The sequence below is a fragment of the Antrostomus carolinensis genome, unplaced genomic scaffold, assembly GCF_000700745.2.
Source record: "Antrostomus carolinensis isolate BGI_N321 unplaced genomic scaffold, ASM70074v2 scaffold25800, whole genome shotgun sequence".
Lineage (NCBI taxonomy): Eukaryota > Metazoa > Chordata > Aves > Caprimulgiformes > Caprimulgidae > Antrostomus > Antrostomus carolinensis.
This window is the reverse complement of record NW_010290936.1, coordinates 13,767-38,140: the sequence shown is the minus strand read 5'-3', so window position 1 is coordinate 38,140 and position 24,374 is coordinate 13,767. Positions and strand designations below refer to the sequence as shown.

Below are 24,374 nucleotides of genomic sequence, written 5' to 3'. Positions count from 1 at the left end.
GGTGGAACCCCACACACTCCACGCAAAGATAACAGGACCAAAAAATCACAGAGGGTGGGAAAAAATGCAGGAAAGAAATCCTTCTGCAGCTCTGGCTGCTACTGCTGCAGCTCAACAGTGATGGGGGAAGAGGAAAGGGCGCAAGAGGGATCATCAGAGCTTTAGAGGGCACAGGGCACCAGCACTGAGCCCTCTCCTCACTGCCCACATCGGCAGACTTTCAGCTAAAATGGCAGAACCCCACTGAAAATCCCGTCTGAACAAGCCACAACTTACCTTTGGTTCCTCACTACGAGTATCAGGACAAACCCACACCAGGACAGTTCCTGGTTCCAGTTTTCTGCCAAAGGGAAGCTGAGAAGACTCGCAGCAAGATACAGGTGTGTGCAGGAGATGGCTGCCTCTCATCCCCACAGGGACGGTCTCATTTTGTGCCACCCCAGATGTTATTTCAGTGAGGCTTATCAGCTGCCCTTTCATCTTCTCCCTGTGAGGCTGCTTTTCAGTACTTGAGATATGATCACTAAAGGATTCCCAAAACCAGGTGAACTGCAGTGACCAGAGCCCATCCGTGACGCCAGGGATGAGTCTGTAAGGGAAGCACCGAGACTGCAAACTTACCCCACACGTTGTGCAGAGCCCAAGTCCACTTCACATGGACAGATCACCCCGTAAATGTACTGCAAGAAGCTTTTCTGAATTACAACAGCAAACCAAGGGCTTATAACATCCATTTCTCTGAAAATCTGGACAAGTTCGTTACCTCAACACAGGCAGCACCAACGCCTCTGACAGCCCTTCCTACCGGAGAATAACCCAGGCCAAGTCCCCTGGGCCCCCGGTTCCACTTGTGAGGAGACACGTGAGATAAAACCAGGAGCACACACAGATTGTACCAAAACACACCAGCAAACATCGCTTTATTACACTGGCTTAGTTACCCAGACTAACCATAAAAGCAGTTTAGATGGATGCAGATGAACAAGTCAGTGGTTTACGAATTAGGTCAAAGCTCCAGAATCGTTACCAGGGAACAGGTAATTCCTCACCAGTTGTTTCCAGTGTACACCAGTGGGTCTCAGGGGGGAGGAGGAGGCAGGGGCAGACCCTCCTCAGGTGTCCCTGCTCCTGCCCGCATCATGAGACAGACCCAGGAAATCGTATTGGAAGGGGATGGGAGGCCACAGTGTTCATCAGCACAAACAGAACGGAGACACACTGACCTGAGCCGGGCTCAGCTGGGACTACACAAGCACAACACACTGGTACGAGCTACCACACTCAGTTCACAGTTGGTAAGCCTGGTCTAAAACTGGAACTAGAACAACCCCGGGTGGAAAGGCAGAGAAATAAGCACTGGCTCAACTCAGCACTCTCTGCCCATTTACAAACCTGTCAGCATCTAGTTCCACAGCCAGGGACTCTTCACTACCTCACAGCAGCAAAACAGTGTCATTTGGGAGCAGCCGCTGACGACTACCCACAGTTCATCATCGTATGTACTGAGAAGCAGCCTGATGCCACCTCTCACATTGGTCACCCTCCTCCGCTCTGCTGAGCAGCTGGGGCAGCCCCCGGCCCATCAACTCTGTTCATTTGTTGAGTTCTTCAAATACAACCCAACAGCTCAATCGGTTAAAGGCTGCCCTATCACTAATGCCCATTCTCTGGGGGTGGAAAGTACTTGGGTCACTCTGTAAACATGGGAGAAATGCAGATTTTGGTTCTTGTTCATGTACAAAACCAAAACACATCAAAACCGCAGATGTTTGCTAGTCTGCAGCTCTGCAAGTCCCCTGCCACTTAAGAACTTTGGGGTTGCACTCTTGAAATTTTACTGGTGGTGTTTATGTCATTTTCTTCTGGGTAAACACTTCCCTGAAAAAGACCCTTTAACAGCCAGATTAGATCACAGCATTTAAAAAGTGACATTGTTAGGGTTACGTCAGTGCCTCAGGCGCCAACGTGAAGACTTGGAGCAGAGGTTACAAAACTGATGCTTAGTGTAGCACTTACATTTTGGAATAATAACCTGAAAAAAAAAATGCAGCCCAGGTTTGCCATTTCTTTTCCTAGATGCTGAGTCACCAGCAAAAGTGCTGTACAGCTTGGCCCGCAGACCTCGGCTGCTACACAGCGCTGGGGACGAGGGATGCGCTTTGTCTCCTCTATTCTTTTGGCAGGGATGGCAGCACGTTAACAGCTATTTTGTGCGTGGCTGCAGGGATGCCTTTCCCAGCTGGACTCGGGAGATTGCTCAGTCTGGAGTTACCCTGGGAGGAACGGGGCAGCCCTGAAGGATGGCAGAACCTGACAAGCCCCGTGCAGCGGACACCAAGAATGAAACCTTCTTGGTAAGCAAACTGAAAGAGCTGAGGATAAGGCAAATAACTTAAGACTGATGGAGTAACTCACAGTTTTCCACTCATTTTACTCCACGAAGCAAAGGAAAGGCAGGTTGACCTTTCTTATTTAACCTTCCCTTACATTTAAGAGATGAGCGAGACTAAAAACAAGATGTAAAAAACCACTAAAACAAAACACCACTAAGGAGAAGCTCTAGTCTGTCTCCCTAGAGCTGTGATGCAACATAGAACTATTGTAGGCTACTCCGGGATGTTGGAAGTCAGTTTAGAGAAAGGCAATGGCCCCTGTGGCACAGGGGCTGTAACAGTAGTGTACTGTGTCACATTCTGTGCAAGGTACGCAACTTCTTCACAAGCTTCGGTTTATCTACGTTTATCTCACCGCAGTTCCGTTAACTGGCGGCCAAACACTTTACACAATCTTAATCCACAGCTCCAGGTAGTTTCAGCAGATAAAAATAATTCATTTCCTGTGCCAGGTATCTGTGCACTCCAAAACAAGTGTTCCTAATGCCCAAACATCAACATTGAAATCTCACAGTTTACTGGAAATAGATCAGCTAGATTCCCTTTGCGCTTCGTCTTAAAGCCCCTTGTCTCCAAACCTTGGTTTCAAGGAAGACACACAACACGCCTGAAGGAAGATCCCATCTCGTTGCAACAGTGTTGGTTCTGACTTCCCTCTACACAGACTTTCTCCGACTCTGACTAGGCGCACACGAGGAGAAAGGGTGTGTATGTCAGTGACATCTTTTCCCCCCGAGAGGATTTTCACAGTTGGAAAGCTAACAACAAAAATGACAAGTTAGGTAGGATAAGGTCAAAACTGTCCACCAGGCCAACTTGAGCGCTACGAGTTCCTTTCAGCCCTTTAGCTGTTGCTCAAAGTTTCCTCTCTCTTAGTTTGTTCCCATTTTGTTCGTCCAGGATCGATGAGTGTCCATCACCGTTGCTCAAGCATTTGTCCTTTTCATATTTGTGCTCTTGCTTCTGTCGCCTTATCTCCTTATACCGCAAAGTGATGTCACTGAAAAGAAAAACAGATGTGAACCAGAGATGTGAATAAACAATTTCAATATACAATAAAAACAACAAGGCAAGTTCTGGATAAAAGTGCCTTTGGGATAACTTAACCCACTTGAGACTTTTGGCCGTAAATTTCTAAAACTGTTGATGGCATTAATTCACTTGAAATTTGTGTTTCTTGCTAGTTGTCTGGCTATGATCACCTCCTTCAGAAGCGTAACACAACAGCTCAACCACTGCTGTGGCACTGGGCCTCCTCTATAGATTGCTGGAACTCCTTCACCTTGTGCAGCTGCTTCTCATTTACTTGCACAGAGCAGGATTCAAACCAAACACGTTCAACTTGCCTCACGCCACTGACGCTGGGACAGCTCAGACAACTGCAGCACAGCAGGCGGCTCTTGCAATGAAGCTGTGAAACACCCTGGTCTTGTTTAACTCTGAGCACAGCAAAAACAGAACACTGATCTCCTCTGCCACCTTCACCTGTCCAGAAGACCAGGGGCACTCAGGCACTCAACTGTTCACCTGCTTCTGCAGCAGCACTAACACAAGTAGTGCCACAAAGAGCAAAGCTACCAGAGGCTTGATCCAGAAAGCTGCCAGGATCACGCACAGAAAACTCCCTGTTTATTTAATAATTCTTACACAAAACCACTGCAGCTCTAGCCATCCAGGAGTTGTGATCCCTGCAGGCTAATGACAGCACACGTTTGCAGATGCGCTGTTGAACGGATGTCGAGAACAACCCACCCTGTGTGACCCAGGCTAGACCCAAGCACAGCACACCACACAGTGCTCACCGGATGAAGAAACGCCAGGCTGTCCAGGTGAGCACAAGAATAATCCCCAAGATCCAGCACTGGGTAATGGAGAAAGGAAGAGAAAGCGTGAGCGGGTAGGGATCGTACTTCACGACAATCAGAAACTCCGTGGCAGTAATGGCAGCGACCAGCCACGCCTGCTGACCCAGCTTCTTATGGAACTTCCTGCAAAATAAATGCACAGATAAAACAAAGCTGTTGCTGTAAAATTAAGCATCCAGAGAAATATTCATAAAAAGACAGCTGGGGTAATTAATTGCATTTGACTTTGCACAGTTCTACAAGTCTAGTTTGGATTACACAGCAGGCTGACAACTTCCATTCTGGTCTTACTTAAGTTTCCTCTCAGAGATTCTGAAAACACACAAGAAATTAAATTTCATCATTGTATGATGCAAGGAAGTATCTCCATTTTCAGGGTATTGGTAAATCCACATAAACCAATTCTCTGACCAGCTTGAGATCAACCGAGACTCAGGGTACGGTATGAAACAGGAGCTCTACACCTAGATTTCCTCTGCAAGCAACAAGTCACACTGTCCTAACCATATTTCACTGTCCTAACCATATTTCAGAATGCAGTTATATATAACTGCATTCTGAAACTTACTCTCTTCCCAAAAAAGTATTCGATGAGCTGTCACTCATGATCTCTAAACAGATTTTAAAAGAAGAAACCTTAATGACATATAGGCAAGACACTAAGATACAAGGACGTTTCACTTCTATGACAATACAACCTTGGGGCAAATATGTGATTAATATTTAATCCCCGGGGTTTGTTTTTAAGCAGCACCAGACAAGTCACCGAGAAGCTGCAGTGCTGTGTACAAGCCTAGTGAAGGACTCATCCATCAGTAACGCGGGAACCGGACCGCAGCAAGCACACACCACTAACTTTTCTCAACAGCCTTTGGATTCTGTCTTTTGCTTAAAAACCACAGAAAGCACTTTGGTGCACCTTCCTCTCAGCCCTAAACCTTCTACCTTAACTATGATGTCCCTGAAGATGCCCCAGACAAACCATGCAAACAGAAGCACGACCAGCTAAACATGAGGCAGCTGCTCCCTTTGCCTTCTCTTACTCCCCATTCTGCTTCTGGTCTACGTGTCTCTGCTTTAATCTCAGGGAGCATCTGTTCTGCAGAGGCCTTGCCCTCTCACTTAACCACGGTGCATTCTGAAGCACATTTTCCTATCAGGTCCTTTCTCTTTTGTCCAGCTGACTGTGTTATTCCATTCCTACCACAGCGTAAGATGTGAAGCAAAGCACATTCAGGAAGAATTCAGCATAAAGTGGCAGAAGAGAGGAGATGGGGAGCAGAGGGACACAACCAACCTCCACAGGGCTGGGGAGAGCAGGACCGATGTGTTCAGATGACCTCTGCAGTACTTCTAGGGCATTGCAGCACCAGGAAATGCTAGTCTGCTCTGTGATGTCCAGCCCCCTGTCCGGCTGAGGCACGGACTTTGTAAATGCTGTGATATCCAGCAGTCACCTAAGCTCTCTGGGCCGTGTTTTCATGCTGGTTTCACCATGCAGTGGATGAAAGATTTGTCCTAACAAATCCCTGATTAGGATTTCCTTGGAGCATGGCTGCTCTGCTAATGCCTCCCTCTGCCAGGCAGAAGAAGGAGCCTGCTGACACCCTGCCACCCAGCTCACACACATCCAAAAGGGCCCCAAACATGCCCCAAACAGGCATCTCCAATAGCACGGGGGCAGAGGGAGCTGCAACTCCACAACTGCTCCCTGTTTCTCTTCCCCTCTCCTCATCAGATGCCAGCAGCTCCACTGGGGAGAGCATCCTTCCTTTAGCAGGAATTTTCCTGTCGCTCAGACACATCTGCTCCACTGCATCCCCTTGGATTCTCAGTATCTGGGAAGGGATCTAAGCATGGAGAACAAACAGAGCTTCTCCTGAATCCAGGAGAGGCATCGCAAGTCACGCACACAAAACACACAGTTTCTTAAACATCAGGCCCAAGAGTCATATTTGCCACCAATGCAAAAGTTCAAACTACACAAAATCACCCAAATACACTGGAAAAAAAATGCTGCAGTAAGCCAAGCGCAGGTTATTGTTGACACAGATGGGATGAGTGCATTCCATTTTAAAAGTATCCTGCCTAGACCAACTCGGATGAAAGGACTTTGGAAACTGCTCCAGGTGGTTCATCTGGTAAGACAGGTTAAATGGGCAGAAACTAGCCTGAACACACGGATACAGAGAAAAAACCAAACATCAAATCCCTCGCTGTGAACTCAAGCTGTTCAGATGACTCGGACAGCTTTCTGCTTTGCTGATCTGCTTCTGCATTTGCCATCATTTTCTTTCACTAGCTTATGACAGCACACCAACAAAAGAATTAAAGGAACCTGAACAAAAGAGCTGTGCAGACCCTAAAGTGCCGAGGAAGAGAATTAGTTTCCTGTCCTTCTACTCATGAAAGATTTTAAAGAAAAGTCCTTTTTTTTTTTTTTTCCATTTTATGAATGAGATTAAAGTTCATGGCCCCAGTGCATACTCCTTGGAAGCGACCTGAAGATCAGAAACCAGGAATCTATGACAAGGTTAAATGCTACAGACTCTTGCATCAAGACATTTCTGGTCAGGAACATTTCACATAGCCAGTCCTCAAGAACTCAGAGGCAGCACATTGATCACAACAGCAGTGTGACATGTTAGGACCTGGAGAACAGCTTCAAGAACCTCTTGGACTATGTCAGTTCTAGATACCTTATTGTCACCATGCTCAGACCAAGTTCCTGCAAGCAAAGCCCTAGGACTGTCTGCAGATACTAATAATCCTGAATGAGAAAAAGACAGTCTTCATATCTGAACGTCACTACTTTCTACACTTACTGTTGCAAGGCTGGCTAAAGAGATCTAATCAGTTTATCTCGGACAATCCCGTCACTACCAGACAAGGCAATGAGCCATGTTTCTGACAAGGAAGGTCAATGGAATATTCCAGCCTTTGTCCACTGAGAAGCTGAGTGAGTTTCCAAAAGGAAAAGGTCAGGAAGGTTTCTCATGTGCTGTCAGCAGGGAGCCTCTGGTACAGCCTGCTCTTCCCCACCAGCTTCTCCCTACAACACAATAGGAAGAATCCAGAACGGTTCCTTGGTTCAAAATGATTGCAAGTGAAATTACACCCAGTTAAGTTGGTAAAACAAGGGTAGATTATCTCTGCCTGGACGACCTGAAATACACAAAGGAATTGAAGTCCAGTTGGAAAAGCCTTCGCAGAGAAGACAGCGGGTAAGACCAGATGCGAGGTTCTGCCATTTGCGTGAATGGTCTGATGAGGTCAGCTCTGTGGTGCATCAAGCAGAGCCATGAACCTCGGAAGCGAGGGGGTAAGTCACCTTACCCACCAAGAGAAACAGAAGAGTAGGTGGTGGTGGCAATGATGAAGACATGCAGTTCAGGATGAGAGTCTCTGCTTGCTGGATGAACTTCTCCAGCTCACTGAAAGAATGACAACAAACTGAATCAGCAATGAAGCATTGGTGACTGATGATTCTCCTACATTTCCATGTTATGCCACGTGGTTCAACAGAGGGCAAAGGAGATTTTCCAGCCCAAACACAAGGACCAGAAGATCGTGAATGGTGCTAAGGAGAGGAGCTCACCAGTGAGAGGCAGAGACCTCTTCTTACCTTTGAGTTGGAGGCACGTCCCAAACCAGTAGGTCCGACACCAAAGGCAGGGGCAGCCTGCCACTGCTGAATGTCCTGAAATCCGACTAAGCAATGTGGGTTGACCCTTCTTCCCAGTTCTAGGAGTCAAAGCCTTGCAAGGGAAACTGATCTTCAGAGAATGTTGGAACCCTAAATTCTGAACACAGACACTTTTTGCGTTGGTCAGTGACAGACAATGAACAACCCTTGAAGCCAGACGTTGTCTCAGATTTAAGATGTGGGCTCAGGCAATTAAACTTAAAAGAAAATGTGATTTTGAGAACAAAGCTTTCTCAGGTCTTACATGGTCTGCAGAAACAAAAGCAGCAAGGACAAATGATGCTTAAGTAGAACAGTCTGAAAGTACATGCACTGTTGGGTATGAGTGCACTTTGCCATGAAGCGTCCTCTGGTCTGCAAGAGGGTGCCACGAGAGCTCCGGAGCCCCAGGGACCAGCTGGAAGATGCTCAAGAAGGGAAGCGACTTTAAGAAACACTTTTTTTCTTTAGTTTGGGCCCTGTTGTCCTTAGAAGGCACATCTAAGGACTGTAGCTCCTGGCTATCAATCTGAAAGTGGAGTTCAGCACTCCTCTGCCCACAAGCCAGCAGCATTCCAGCTAATTTACACATTATGTTCTCAAAAGAGTGATCATTTATTAAAAACTGAGGTTCAAAACAGTGCCCATCGAGTGCCCTTAACAACAGCTGCTCTAACCACACGTAGTTAGAATTTCACCTCCAAAACAAAGGAACACAAAGCAGATGCTTTGGGATTAGGTCTTTTTGTCCCCGACAAGCTGAACTACTGCCCTGAGATGGATGCCAACAAGCTGGAGCAAATTCAAAACAAAGCAAGTGAAGCTCGACATGGTATATACACAAGAGGACTGGCTTACGGGTCATCCATGAAGTCGTAGATCTCCCTCATAGCCACACCTCCCACATTGACAAAAAAGACAAGTCGTAACAGGACCAAGTAGTGTTCTGGTGGCATCCAAAGGACAAACTTCAAGTAAAATGTGTTCAGCTCTGCCAATAAAAACTGAGAAAAAGGACATTTTAATTACATTCAGAAGACTTCACTGAATGAAGCCGGGAATCTCCTCCTCTCCCTGCATGACTCCTCCCACCGTTTCTCTAAAGCCACAAGGTCCTACTCAGTACTACTGAGCACACCATCATCAGTTGCAATCATGACCAAGAACAGTGGGTTTTTAAAAATTTTCTGTGTGTAGAAGAGGTATTAAAAAAAAAACCGTAACAGAAACCTGGACAAGCACTGCCTCTAATTTTGAACAAGTTTATCAAATTTGAAGAACCTGCAGATCTACTGATAACAAAACCTAAAAGCACCAGCTTGTCCTTTCACTATTGTTTAAAATCTTACAGAGAACCTCAAAGGAACGAGAGGCATAAGCAGTATTAAACATCCTGGGGTTTTCTGTTTCCTTCAGTTTCTTTTGTTTTGTTTTTTTTTTATTTTGGGGTGTTTTTTTTACAGTTATGCAAACATCACTGCCAAAGCCAACTTGGAATAACTGGTTATACATTTAGAGCAAAATGTTCTCAAGTGAGCTGCCCTGGCAATGTGATTAAGTGAGCAAGCAGACATAAGTTTCTCACTTCAAAAGAAAAGATAACAAATGGCATTGAGCCTTGTTTAATCCAAAGGAGTGAGCCAATACTTGAAGCTGCTTATAAACTGTCAGCTGAAGCTTTGATAAAAGAAATATTATTAAACCAAAGACGAGTAGACTAGTATAAATTCAATGAATCTCTCAGTTACAAGATCTGCTCCAGCACCTAAAACTTCCTTTCTTCAGGGTGTCAGAAGCTGTGTATGCACACAGTAACCATTCAGAGAAACATGTATTTTATTTGTGCAGGCACATTTACTTTACTTCTCTCTCCCATAAACCATGGGAAGCTCAGCGAGCCTGTTGTGCTGTGAACTTGGCAAAGGTTTTATGTAGCGGAAATCAGGTGATGTGAACTTGTATTCAACTGATGGAGGCTGCAAACTGCCTGGCACTCGCTGCTGGCACTGCTGTACACTGCCTGCTTACAGTCAGCACGCTGTCCCTGGAGCACACTCAGGTCTGCAGCTTGACATCAGCATAAAATGTAATATTATTATGAGATATTGCATTAAAATGCAATGTTGTTATGAGAGAGGTGGTGGTGCCTTGCCAAGCAAACTAATGTGACCCACTCAGCAAACCGTAATGGGGAACTTCACTGGACAGACCCCAAAATAAACCATCACCAGGTTTCATATTCCACACATTTCAAGATGCTTAAAGGGACACTGTTCTAGCAGCTGCTAAACAACACAGAGTTATGTCCTGTACCACAGCAGTAATACAGAAATGGGTTCACGCCCATTGTCTCTGGAATCACTAGAAATGTCAAAGGGTTTTTTTTTAAGTTAAACTTCACAGTTGCTGAATTTAAATAAGTTTGAGCTTCTCAGAGCAGAGCCAAGTGACAGCCCATGAACAGCACAAAGGCCAAAGCCCCCCCAGCTGACAAGAGGCAGGAGTGGGGAAAAAGCACTTCAACTGCCAAGTTTATCTTCCACATCAGCGTCACGTGCAACACCTGGGACTGTGAAATCAAGTTATGGATTCCAGATGATGCATTCCTGTAACACAGATCCAGCCCCTCAGCTGGATGAGGGAGGCAGACTGTCCCTTTGTTGTGGCTGCTGGAGAAGCCAATTTTCTCTGTTGTGTAAATGGGGTAGCTACTTTACCTGGACTGGTCAAGCTCGACACTGTTAACACCATCATGTGCTACGTGTTCAGTGAAACATAAAAATAATTTAAAAATCTAGCATAACTGAATTATTTAAGTCTATATAAAAATATTATCTGAGGCAGAACTGTGCATGTCAGGAGCCATGCTGCCCAGAGCTAACATTCAGAAGCCTGGGGCTTTGGTTACAGTCCTCTCCAGCTGTAAAGTGACACGGATCTGCTTAAGGCAGAGAAACAAGCCACTTTCATCCAAAGCCAACGCTTTTGGAGCAGCAGTTACTTGCTGAATTATGTGTAGACCATAGTTTATATTGCTAGCATTGCCAGCCAACATTGTTCAGCCAGCAAGAACAAATATTTCTGCAATGAATCTGTAAACAGTAGGAAAGGCATGGAAACAGACACCTTTTCTGCAGGATTCGAAGTGATCTCTTCCAGCCTCATCTAAAGAAACATCACCATGTCAGAGCTTCAGCCTAAGTTACTGTTTGTACAGTTGCTTGAGTGTTACAAAACATGAAATCAAATGAGAGAGAAAAGACAGAAAAGTTCCTTACTACAAAGATGATGCCACAAACTGCTAGCCATCTGCGTAAGCTGGATGCTGGCTTCCACTCAAATTTGACCCAGCTATATGGGGTGAACTGGAAGACAATTCTCTTCATCTTGCCTCTGAAAAAAAAGCAGAACACATTCTTGCAACTTTAAGAAACAGCACATAAAAGACACCTACTAACATTTCCATCCACACATGCAAAACACCTCCATTTTCTCCACAAAAATTACTACTTCATGAGATGAACATTCTGTGTTGGAGAAGCCTGTTATTTGGACTATTACTTTAAACTTTAATGTACAACACCCACTGCAGTGAGCAGCTCCTCAGTTCTGCCTCACTCAGCAAAGACACTACAGAAAAGGACAGTTCATTACTGACACAAGACTACAAGGGACTTAGTCAGTTTTAAGCTTCAGTGTCCTAGTTACTCCAAGTTCTGATTACTAGGGAATGCATTATTTGCACAAGGACCAAACAGATCCTTGCTGTGAATAAGAGTACGACCCTGACTTGGATTCCTGCATCTCCTTTAACAATGTCATTAAATAAGCTCCTTTCCACAAGATGCCCTCATCCCTAGACATTAGGCAATGCTCATGCCATACAGGTATATTTTCCACAATTTAATTTGCAAGTTAAATAAAACTCTCATAAACAAGCTTCCACACAGTAACAAGTTACTAGATACTTAAGCCATCTCAACACATATGAATTTTTTAATTCACATTAACCCATAGCAGAACAACCCTTCAACAACCAAGATCTTTAACATGGGCCCAAGCTTTGTGCTGTGCTTCTGCTTGTGGAGTTACTTTCTACACCAACTTACTTATATGTAGGAATGTTCCAGAGTCCTTGCCATTTGTATGTTTTCAAAGAAAGCCAAGACAGAGTCTTCATCCCACAGTAAATTCCCAATCCATTACATAAGATCACATCCATTATCCACTGAAAAGAGAAAAAACACATTGTGATGCTGGAGAAGAAACACCAAAGCTTGTAAAAAAGAAGGTACTACAGGCACACAGACATGCAGACACACTCCCAGCCACAAGGACTGAGCACTCCCAGAGAAGAGAGGTGCAGTAACTGTCAGGAGGAAAAACCTCAGCTGCCCAAGCCTACTTAGAGCAAGTGTGTTCAACAGATGATGGCTGTAGATTCGCATTTGCTGTGTTCACTCTGCTACAGAACAGACCTCTTCCCACTTACTATCAGCTCAATTCCACTCTGTTAAGTGAGAACTTTAGAAACACTCCCAAATAAACCCACCTGAATGTGTTACTATGCACTGGATTTTACTATGCCCAGTAACTTAACATACTCTTTAAGCTTTGGGCTGCCTCCTAAAAAAATGACCTGTCTCCAGGTTCAGGATGTGAAATTTAACAAGTGATTTCTCACCATGCTCTGTCTTACTGCCGAGCGTTAATTCTGGAGGTGGGGCTCTTGAGCTGAAAAAAACAACCTGGCTGCCCTTTGCATTCAAAGAAGCAGAGCACAGAGTGTTAATTTCATAAGAAATTTTTTTGAAGGCAAAATAGTTTTGCTTGATGTCTTTATACATAATGCATGTACTTTTATAAATTCAATGATGTCACTAATCATTACAAGCTTGGGAAAGAGCTCGTACTGTAAGAATAAAACCACGATGAAATAAGTTAAGAATTACAGCTGTGTGCCCTGAATGTAGATAATTTTGATCGCTCTGGTAACCTACTTACATTTCATAGGAAAAAAAAAAATAAAATAAGTGTGTCATTTTAAGCTACAGAGCTTGTTTTTCCAGGGAAACTAGACCACAGTAGTCCCTCTGGCTTGAAAAAATACACACAAGCAGTATTTTAGGACAAGAATGGTTACAGACTATCACGTGCAAAGACCAGACCATACAGCTTTTCAGTAACACCAAACGTTTATCTTTTAAAACCTTTTTATAAACCACAACAGAAATTTAAACACAATATTTACTGTTTTCAGAAACAGTGAAGACAGGTTTGCACAGAAGGAAGAGCTGGACACAAATCCCGCTGAGTCTGTTGCTGGGGTTTTTTTGGTTGTTTTTTTTTACACAAGCAAGAAAAATCACCATCTGAAACTTTGTACACACAGTTTTACCTGTCTCTTAATTTCAGATTTTATGGTTTGTACCATTACCACATATTTGATAATGTTCAGGTAAAGCTTTAGATGCTTTCTCTGGTGTGAAATGAACCAAACTAAATATTTAACCTGTGCAATGATTTGAAAATATGCAGAATTATATAGACAGTGACAAATATATTACAAACTCAACATGGAGAAGCACCAATGCTCCTGAGCTGTAGCAGTCAAACATACATCTTTGGCCACACACACACACGATATAATTTAGTTCTCACCACTTCCTACCCACCTCCCTTTAAATATATATTCTTCCATTTAGACACATATATCATCATCTATGCAGTACATACGTGATCCCACCAACATTCACTGAAGTTTGGAAGCTGGTGTTCCAGACTGTACTCCAGAAACTCAAACATGACACTGATGATCATACACATCCACCAGTCTCGAATCATCAATGTCTACAGAAAGGGAGAAAAAAAAAATCTTTCAAAGATGCACAACAGTTGCAACACGTACTCAAAACCATCCCAAGAATGAATGTTGCCACACCAGACTGGGTAGAAGCAGACACTAGAGCCCTTTAGAAATCTAAATAAAGAAAAACGCCATAAATACTGTAGAGGCACTGCTCAGATTTACAGTTCTGCAAGTGCATGGAAAAATTCTTTCTTTTTTTTTCCCCCCTAATTTCAAAACTGATCACTTCAGGAACACGAGATTAACCCTTCTGGACTCCAAACACAGAGGACACACATGGTGTGCTTTGGTTGCCTGTTATTTGTACGGTTGAACATCTTGTCTCCAGTGCCCAGAAAAGGATCAGGAAACTCATGACAATCTTATTTTTTTCATGTGATCATCTAGTAAAGCCCAATGCTCACAGGCCTCTAAACTTATCAAGTATGTAGCACAATAAAGACAGTGAAGAGTCTAGATGATGACATCAATACCATGACATGGAAGACAGGCAGGGAAAATGGGATTCAGAAAGAAGTTAGTTAAGTGGATGGAATTACTGGGTGCTTGACCACCACAGGCAGCATCATTCTAATGCTGCTCAAAAAACACTTTTCAGAGCCTGTTTAATGCAAACTTTAAAAAGTGACCTGCACTAAACCTCAGCCCTGACTGTGCTGGGACACCTGAGCCTACTTTCTGCTAGCTAGCAGCTTGTCTGGGTGACTGGATGCCACTGGGAAAAGCCTGCCCTGGAGCAGCAGCAGTGTATCACCACGCACCTATGTCTGGGTAACAGCAGACTGCCACTGCCTTCTCCAAACACTGCTGTCCCCACATTCTACATTCAAAATTCATTCAAGGATTTATCTTGCTACAAGAGTAAAAGGTTTTTACTTTTATTGATCGGGTCTCAGAATGAATTATGGTGGAGGAGGGAGCTTGTCAATGTGGTGTTACTTTGGAGAGAAATGAAGTGACCTAACATTGTCAGGGTGAAGAAAAAAAAAAAAAAAGCCTTTCATGTATTACAAACAGCCTAGTTCACAGCTGACTGCCTGATATAATTGATCACAAAGTCTGGCATCACTAAAACAGAAGCAGTCAAGCTTTAAAAGCAGAATAGTACTGTAACAGAAATGTAACGAAAGACTCATTCTTACTTTCAGGTACCAGCCAAAAAAGTGAGCAGGAACAAATCCATCCAGTTTGTCCTATAAACCAAGAAGAGAGCGTAGGTCACTTTGCACTCCAAACAATAACCCATTCTTCAGGCTTACTTTTCCCCAAGAAAAATACAGCAATAAACCTCAGTTGCTTCCCACATCAGGACTAGAAAAGGACACTGTAACTGCTCTCAGTGACTCCAGCTCCCGATGCACTGCAGACTTACAGGGCAGACCCAAAGGATTCAGTGCTCCTCACTACACAAGCACTAACGGCTCCATGTAGTCAGGGAGTTGTAAGTAATTGTAATTCTTTTGCCCTTGAATTTAAACTCATCTGTTTGCCAGTGAGAAACAAGAACCTGATGGTTTCTGGTTTTCAGAAAAGTGCAACTTGTGGATTGCTGGCAACATGCAACTTTTGAACTTTGGGCCTCAAGGTGATCGAGAGGAGAAGATTTGTTAAGCACACAAATAAACCCAAACGCGTAAGGGAAAAGGTTTACATCAGTAATCTGAGAAACATGGACTGTTAAACAGTGCACCCTCTCTCCTGGGCAATGTAGTTGGGACACAAAGAGACACACCTCCATCTGATGAACAGGAAAGGTCAAGAGGAAATTAAAGAAAGAGTCAGTCATGACCTGTTCTCTCATTCAACGCTCAGAAAGGCCAATGACTGCACTTTGAAGAGTTCAATTAATCAACTGTTACCAAAAAAACAGACTCATTAGCAAGTAACTTTGTTTCTTACCCAGATGTTGTGAAACGGATCAGTTTCATTGCCAGGATCATAAATAAGGCAGTTGCCACCGTAGTCTCTTTCTGGCAAAGGAACACCTAAATGTGGATCAATGTACTTCATAAACTGCCTGCCATCGTGCACAGTCTGCAAAGGAAACACAAACCCACGTTTCCCTCTTAGTGAGTATTAATGCACAGAAAAGTACAAAGATATTTAAGATCAACATTGTATCCTCAGATGGGTGGGTTTTTTAAAATGTGTTGCAGAACAATTCTTGAAATATATCCAAACCTCAGAGCACCACACAGCACGTATACCTGACTTTCTGGGCCTCTAGTGCTAAATATTAAGGGAAAAAAATTACTACAGAATGAACTTAAGATTTCTTAAAGATGAAAAATTGGAGATCTTAACTGTTTCCCAAGCCACTCCTCCATGCCCCCTCCCTCCCAAAAGCTCAGCACTTGAACTGGCACAACTCATCCTTCCCACTGACCATCCTGCCCTTCCCCGAGCTTGGCGAGGGCAAAGGCAGAGCAGGCAGTAACTCAGGAAAGGCTCCCTTAGTGCCTGATCTCCTGCCTTAGTGACCTGCCGGATTCCTACAGTGGGAAGGATCCAGCAGCACTTTGAACACCAGCCTGGATGGAACACAGACATCAGCAGATGGAGGATGTCGATCGGGGCGCTGGTCGCGGGATGAGCCATGCGTGCGCGCTCAGCGCACTTCAGCTACGGAAAGCCAACAACTGCACAGCATTTCACAGCAGGAAATATACCCTGCAGCTCGTTAGAGAAACAGTTATTTCAAGTAAGGCCCCACTAGCAGCACAAGTAGTAAGCTTGAAGCAAACAGCAAGGAAGAAATTATCAAAATATTAGTTATAAACAGTGACTAAAACTTGACCTAATTTACTATAACTCACACACATCTGCTGAACAAGTATTCCCCAATGGAATCGCTCTCTGTCGTGGTCAATGTTTGACAACAAAAGCCATGTAACACCTGTGACAGACTAGCAGGTGGTAAAAGCAGCACCTCTAACGAATTAACCAAAATTAATTGATATCAATAATAATAAAATTATAGAATAAAACCACTAAAGTCACATTAACTGTAAGACAAGTTTCAACCATGAGCGAGCTTGTATTTGCTTAAGAAGTTTAGTCACTTACAGACTCAGCATAATTTTAACCTTATTTAAACCTGTACAAAGTAATAATGTATTTTTAGAAAAGAGCTGAGCAACAGCTAGTGAGTGTCCTTAACAACTAAACGCTGGTAACATAACACACTGCCAGAGGAAAGCAAAGCAATTCCCAGATTTTCTATTAGAATTCAGAACTACAACAGTGCTATCAAATAAAAATGGAACATATCATTCAGTCTGACTGCAGCTTGTGAGGAGTATCATTTGTAAGGACGCCTGGACAGAAAACAGGGTGACATGAAACAGCAAGAACACCAGAGTAAATTGGAACTGAGTAAGTATTCCTCAGCGGTGAGGAATAACAACAGAAAAGGCAAGACAGACCTGCTCATGCCTGTGAAAGGGTCAGAACTCCGCTCCCTCCAAGCAGGACAGGCAGCCTGAAAGAAACCCTAATGAGTCATTAGGGCCCCGTGTCATGTTTTAACTGAACCCCCAGTTATGTCAGCGGGACAGAAGCTCAGGCTGCTGTTTACTGACCTACTGCAGACACATTCCAGCTGCTCACTGAAACAACCAGCCAGGAAAGTTCTGTGTTCTTAAGGGAGCTTGGCACTGACTTTTGGGGGGGCTCCAGGAAAGCCGAGCAGAAAACGAAATAGTGGAGCCAAAGAAAATCTTTGATTAGCTGGAAAGGGTTTGATCAATATTAAAAACTTGTTTGCAAAGCACATGCCCTACTCCAACAGAAGGCAGATGACAGATCCTGACACCTCTGAAGAGCCTCATTTCCTCAAGCTCGCTTGGCCTCTAGAGGAACAAACATGTTCCTCATCCTTCTCTCATCTAAAATTATTTTTAAAGCTACTGGATGAGTATGTGACAGTACTTGCACAAGCCTTTTAAAATACAGAGCACCAAACATTAATAAGATGTCAGCAAGAATGATCTATCTGAAAACAAACAACTAGGGACTCTAATTGGAATCTAAATCTGAAAGTGGTTTGGTATCTCTACATTCGCATATGGTTTCAAACCATGCTGTTGCCTGAGGAGATGACTGCAATAATGGGATGGCAGCACTGAGGAAAGGTGAGTCTCCCTTAAAATCTCGAGCTCTTTCTTGGCACTCCAACCTGATCTGCAGTGGTGTAAGCATACACACAGATACACAATGGCTTTGTTAACAGCGTCAACTCTACTGCTCTTGCTTATCTCAAAATATTTTACCTCAACTGCGGCATTTCTGAGAAGTCATGGAATTGCAAAAGCCAGGGGAAAGTTTGCAGTTTACTAAAGAACAAGAATATGGTAAAAAATAACGTGCTTTATTTGGAAATACCAATAGTATGTCTTTCTAGAAAAAACATCATCCTCCATTTGCTGCCACTACACAAAGTGGTGTATGAAGTTTTGTTTTATTGGAAAAAAAATGCTCAAAGCACCTATCCCTCAAGGTAGAAAGTATTTCAAAAGATTAAAGAAGATTAATTCACCCCACAATCTGTAGGATCTAAGAAACTAACAGTTGGTATGCAACTTCAGCAGGTCACATCCAGTCCAGCAGAGCAGAGACTGAACATGAGAAGCACCAACTTCCGATCCTCTGATCTAAACAAGAACTCTGATTTCTTATAAACTCATTTCAGAACACTTCACTGCGGTGTCTAACCTAGGCTGAGACCAACTGGAGGTTAGACAACAAGGTGAAATATTTAGATATTATAGTTTTTCCTCAATCTAGAAGTCTCATTAAATATCACAATGACTTGATTTCACAAAAATGAATAGCATCTCCTGTGGTCAGTGAGAACCCTGAAGAACACCACACAGGATTATTAAACTGGCATTTGGTAACTAGAGGTCTAAGTTACTTACCTGAAAGAGTATAAAGATGAGGAAGAGCTCATATACAACGCTGACACACAGCCAGAACCTCCAGTAAGCTACAGAAACAGACAAACGGGATGTTAGCGAGCTTTCAGGCAGAACAGCAGCCCTGTTCATTTACTGTAATGAAACTGAACATTTCAAAAAGATGCTCCCACCAAGAAATGACACAGCCCAGCATTCAACTTCACCTCTTAGAGGGTACAATCAGAAAGGCTCTTTAACTACCAGTCAGGCTGCTCTGTACCTGTGCCAGAACTGCTCAGACAATGACCTGGATGTGTGGGAAAGGACCAGGATCCCCAAGAATGCTTCAACCCAATGAACTAAATATTTAAGAATTAGAAGGAAAGCTCCATGTCACTTGCAATGCCTTCTAGCAGTCCCTGGAAGAGAACCACATCCTTCCTGAACTAACTGAATTTCTTCCTCCATGATCTCACGTAACCTGACCTGTCCAACTTTGTTTTTCCCGGTCCTATCAGGGGAAACGTGCTTTGCCGACCTCTGCCCGTGTGCTGCTAAGACCGGCAGGAAGAATCACTGCTTTTACTTTTGTAAAGCCATCTTTTTTCCTGAAGACAAAGTAGTTTCCTCAAGGGGCAGAAAACATTTCAAAATATCAAAAACATTTTCACCTTTACTAGGAATTAATTTTTTTAAAATGTACCAAAGGTTTAGCAGGTGCTAAATGAAAGACCTATGAGATCACCTGAAACTCTTCATAAGAGAAACATCATGCAAAACTCAGCTCCTTCAGGGTCTGCAGTCTTTTTTCACCCTCCCAAGATGTGTGATTACAGCTCTTCTCACACTGAAGCAACACCTGAATCTAAAGGGAACACAAATTGAAGCACTTGTACACTTCCAGCTCCACCACTGTCACCTCAGTTCTTCTGAAAGACTCAGTCCTCAGGTAACAGGCTCTCTGACTGTCCTGGGTACCAGCTCTGTGCTCCATGGGCTGCATTCATGTCCCTAATGCATCCAAACTCCACCCAGAGACTGGTTTGGCCTCTGTTCCACAAAGCCATTTCCGGGCTCTGAATCTCATCCAGCGCCTTTGTTGACTCCTGTACAGGAGGCCAGGTTAATGCAGAGCCAGGGTGTGCACAGACAGATGCTCCAGCATTTTTTCCTAACCACATCCAAAAATTTATACCAGGTAATTCAGCAAAACTTGACTCATTCCAAGTGGATATTTCAATCTCTCAGTAACACCATGTACTAATCACTTTGGAATGATTTTAATAAGACTTTCCTTCAGGTGTTTCCTGTTTACACTTACAAAACAGAGCTCTCCTTCCACAGTTACATCCTGGTGACAGGACTGGACTGGGGCAAAGAGGAATCAAGACAGTTGTTCATGTGGCTGAGTGGAGACAGCAAGCTGTCCCACCTGCATGGACATGGTTTGCCATGAAGTGAAAAAAAACCAAGAACCTTCAGGCCTGATTTAGGAATTTATCTGCATTAACTCCGAGGCAACTTAGGCATGTTAATGCTTAAAGGCAGGACCATGACACAAATAATGCAAGAACTAAACATAAACTCCAGGCTTGTGAACACACTTGTTTATCAGCTCACAACCTGCAATCAACGAGCCATGGTGCTGCAGAGCTTCCTAGAGGCTTGTCTGCCCCTGAAACAAAAATAAATGTTCTCTTTGCCCAGTGCAGCCTCAAGTAGGAAAAAAAACCAACCAAAAAACACCACATTTTTAAAAGAAGTCTAACAGTCTGCTTCTGACACCATCATTAAAATAGACTGAAATGTGAGAAAGTGTGACCTTAATTCAGCAGTTTTGCTGAAAAAATTTCACCAAAATGGCCTACTTTACACTTCCAAGAAAAAGAAAAATTAAAAATAAAAAAGGCAAGTGTGGCCTGGATAACAGGAAGTTCAGAGCTCTCACACTCCCCAAATTTGGGTGTTCATCCACCAATAAAGGGACTCTCAAGCAGAGATTAAGATCTGTTCCCTGTAAAATATTGTTCCTTGGGCTTAAGGCAGTGTTCCTCCTTTGCTACAAGGTTTGGATGGAACCAAATGGAGGCCTTGAAGCCAATGGTTCACAGGAAGGAAATGGAAAATGGGGTAAAAAGCAGGGTAAGTTTGCAAAGCAGTCTTGCCTAAATAGTTATTTTCATTATAGTCCTACATTTCTGAATTACAGTAAGGAACAAATTATTAGCTAAAGGGGAGAAAATGGGGGAGATGTGAAATCGGCAGAAAAATGATAAAGCTGGATGAGCCATTGGCCAAAGCTGACATTGCTGGTAATACTGAAAGGAAGGGCAAAAAACCCCTGCAGTCTGGATGGTACCACTCACATGGTGGCTAAGATCCATTTCATTAATGGCCTTAGTGAAAAGTAGGTTAATAACACAAACAACAGCAGCAGGGACAACAAAGAGCAAATCAGATGATCTCAAAGGACTAGAGCAATAGAAGAGCTCGTAATACAGTTTCACGCTTAGGAACCAGTAAGTTTCCACAGTAGCTCATCAGCTGAAGCAGCAGGATTTGGTATTACCTGCCAGTCACTCAGCCCTCACTGTAGCACAGCCATGAAAAAAGCACACGCAGTACAGAGACGGGCACCAAGGTACTGCAGAGATACTGGGAAGCATTAACTTGATCACAAAAACCTTCAGTGCTCTCACACCTGCTGCATCCTACACAGCTCTGGACAGCCACCGTAAAGAAGAAAACTCACAATAAAGCACACAAAGAAAAGGATTACCAAAACGTTGTGGGGAAAGCAGACTTTATTGAGGGGGGAGACTAAAGGCAAAACGTGTTGCTTTAGCAGGTTGTTTGCTTTAGCAAAACCCATGGTGAGCTGGCATATGTGAGTTGTGTATAAATCAATCAGGTGGACAAACACAGAGTAGTCAGAGCTATTTAAACAGAACAACAACATTAGGCACAAAAAACCAGACAAAAAGCTAAAAGCTCTCTGAGCTGGTCATAAATAGACACACACATACAAATGACAGGGCTCCAAAAATCACCAGAGGGAAGCAGGGCACGAAGCCTCATACTGTTAAGATCCAGCTCGAAGAGTTCATGTAACAGATCTGCTGTGGCCGTATGTGCCCACAGTGACCTGGCCGACCCAAAGGCTTCCTTCTGCCCTATAAATGGAAGCAGCACACACCAGTGGGCTGTGCTGCCAGTTCCTTTGAGATGAGATCTTTCTCCTGGAACAGCATGAGAAGCTAAGGTCAGAGACTCAACTACCTGCTGGGACCTTCCTAACGCACCCCTCTGTAATCAGAGAGCAGAGCCTGCATCTCACAGGGCTGCAGTGCCCTGTCCTCTGCGCCTTCCCACAGAAGAGCCGTGGAGGAAAAGCACCATTCTCCTCTAAAGAGGCACCATGATGTCTTTCTCCGACTGTGGAAGCATCCACTACCCTAGTGAGCTGCTGCAGCCCCTGAAAGCCACTCTTCAGAAGATCATCCCATCAAACAAGTGAGAAGGAAGGTGAAGTTAAGACAAAAGACAACATGAATACGCTCTGTATTTGAAGTCATTGAATACGTGGGAGCTTCTTCAATCAGCCCGTTCATGGAGGATTTGAATGTGCTGAAAGACACTCAGCTGTCGTTTCCCAGATGGGAGGAGCGTACAGAGGTGGTAGATGTTGGCTCTGTCTACGCTAGAAGTTTGCTGTAGAGATCTTTGAGCTTTGGACTTTCCCCATCCAATTTGTACTACTTTGTTCTAGGGAATAAAAATTACTTCTGTCCCAGACAAAACCTCTGGATGTTCTAAAACAAAGCACCCAAATATCACTGGTGTGTTGAAAAGGGGTAATTTGTTTTATAGGAGGAAGCAGAATTAACTGTAACAGAAAGGAAAGATTAAAAACTGTTATGTAATAAGACCTCAGAAACACAGATTTCCAAATAAAACCTGAAGTTTGCAGAGGTGTGCTGTGGGCACTGCCCAGAACAACATCTGCTTTAGCGAGGATTTTAACATGTCTGCTCTTTCTCATAGAGGACAGCATTCCTAAACTGGAAGATTAAATTAAATATAGCTTTATTTGACTATAGGAGAGCCTAATGCTTTCAGGAACATTATGTAAGCCTATATAAATTCCCTTAATTCTTTCTCAGCAATTCACATCTAAAAATAGGCAAAAAAATCAAAGATATTAAAATATTTTCATACTTCAATTGATACAACACTACATGGGAGAGGTTTTATGCTGTGCTTTCAGGACTCGCAGTCTTACCAGAAACCTTTAAAATAGTAATCAAGGGCTTCTAATCTACCAGCTAATGGACCAACAGCAAAGGGAACACAGTGCTCCAGCAACCAGATACACAGTCAGAACTGCAGTCCCATTAGAGGGGAAAAAAAAATAAAACCAAAAAGGGATAAACAAGGGAAGTTCAGGTTTCAAGAACCTTGCAGCTCACACAAAGCTTTTTCCTAACAACAGGAAGCCAAAACAGGGAGATCCAAAAAAGAAAAACAATCCTGGGCTACATGCAGATTGAAAGCACAGGAGGACCACTGTGCTGTGTGGAAGCTGGGAGGATGTGTGGTAAGCATGCAGTGTTAATGAACCTGTATTAGTATTATTTAAATTACCACTTACCTTCTCTACAAGTAACACAAACATTTACATTCACTATAAACCATGCAGTTTATCAGAAACATGTGAGTGACTGAAGCAACTTCCGTTACCTGGATGAGGTCTCGAAAATGGTCCATCTTTAGCTTGTGTAACTCCAAAACATAAGAAAACCAAGATACTGGCAACAATACCTCTGAAAGTGAAACACAGGACAAACTGGTTACATTGCTTCACCTTCCTAATGAAACTGTAAATTATATTCTTCAGTGTAAAAAACGTCTGGTCTTTGTTTCTTAGCTACTAAGCATGTCAATCATAAATAGATGCCTTTTGGAGACTCAGGGAGATGGGTATAAATCCCTGTCCTTCTAAGCGTGGTTCCATGACAGGCTGTCTCAGACCCTGGAGTTTATCCATCCAGCCCTCTCCCTTCCTGCCCCCTAGCCCCATGCTTCCGTTCCTTCCACTTTGCTGTCACCGACTCATATCCAGCCAGGCGAGGAGTCGGAGCTGGCTGAGAACTCATCCAGCAAAAACAAAACAAAACAAAAGGAGCAGTTCCTCAGTCTGCACGATGAGCCTCAGCCTGCAGATGGACACGAGAGGCACAGTAAGTCAAACCCTGGTAAAGCTTTTATGCTCACTTTGTCAGAATGACACTCAGAATTTAGCAGCAAGAAAGCTCTCAAGTTAGAGAGCTTCTCATTGCTCCAGTAAAATTTCAATGAAATTTAAAAACTAACTGTTGAACTTGTCACCACTCCAGAACATTTCCTTAGTCAACTAAAGACAGGGAGGAGCTTATCAGATCAAACCAGAACTGGTGCTATTTCCAAAGCTCAAACTGTAACACAGAGCAGAACCAAACTGAGACATTAAAGGAAAAATAATAATTATCAGACCATGAGCCCAAGGAAACCAAAGACCCACAAGCTCATCCCAATACTCTAAGCCCAGACTAGGACAGTTTTCTCTCATCTTCAGCAAGGTCACACCTAATTAAGGACTGCCTCCATGCAGGAGGTGGCATTCCT

The 24,374-nt window shown here is 43.6% G+C and overlaps 1 protein-coding gene across 1 annotated transcript in view; it reads right to left on the bottom strand.

The window, feature by feature from the left end:
• Positions 1–2,896: 2,896 nt before the first annotated feature.
• PTDSS2 (phosphatidylserine synthase 2) overlaps positions 2,897–24,374 on the bottom strand; it is a 34,229-nt gene continuing 12,751 nt past the window's right edge. Inside the window, exons 3-12 of the mRNA XM_010174926.1 lie at positions 23,451–23,533; positions 18,732–18,799; positions 15,712–15,846; positions 14,955–15,005; positions 13,680–13,793; positions 12,053–12,171; positions 11,222–11,336; positions 8,802–8,947; positions 4,196–4,381; positions 2,897–3,393 (exon numbers count right to left, since the gene is read on the bottom strand). Coding sequence (XP_010173228.1) covers positions 3,249–3,393; positions 4,196–4,381; positions 8,802–8,947; positions 11,222–11,336; positions 12,053–12,171; positions 13,680–13,793; positions 14,955–15,005; positions 15,712–15,846; positions 18,732–18,799; positions 23,451–23,533 — 1,162 coding nt within the window. The 3' untranslated portion in view covers positions 2,897–3,248. The remainder of the gene's footprint in view (positions 3,394–4,195; positions 4,382–8,801; positions 8,948–11,221; positions 11,337–12,052; positions 12,172–13,679; positions 13,794–14,954; positions 15,006–15,711; positions 15,847–18,731; positions 18,800–23,450; positions 23,534–24,374) is intronic.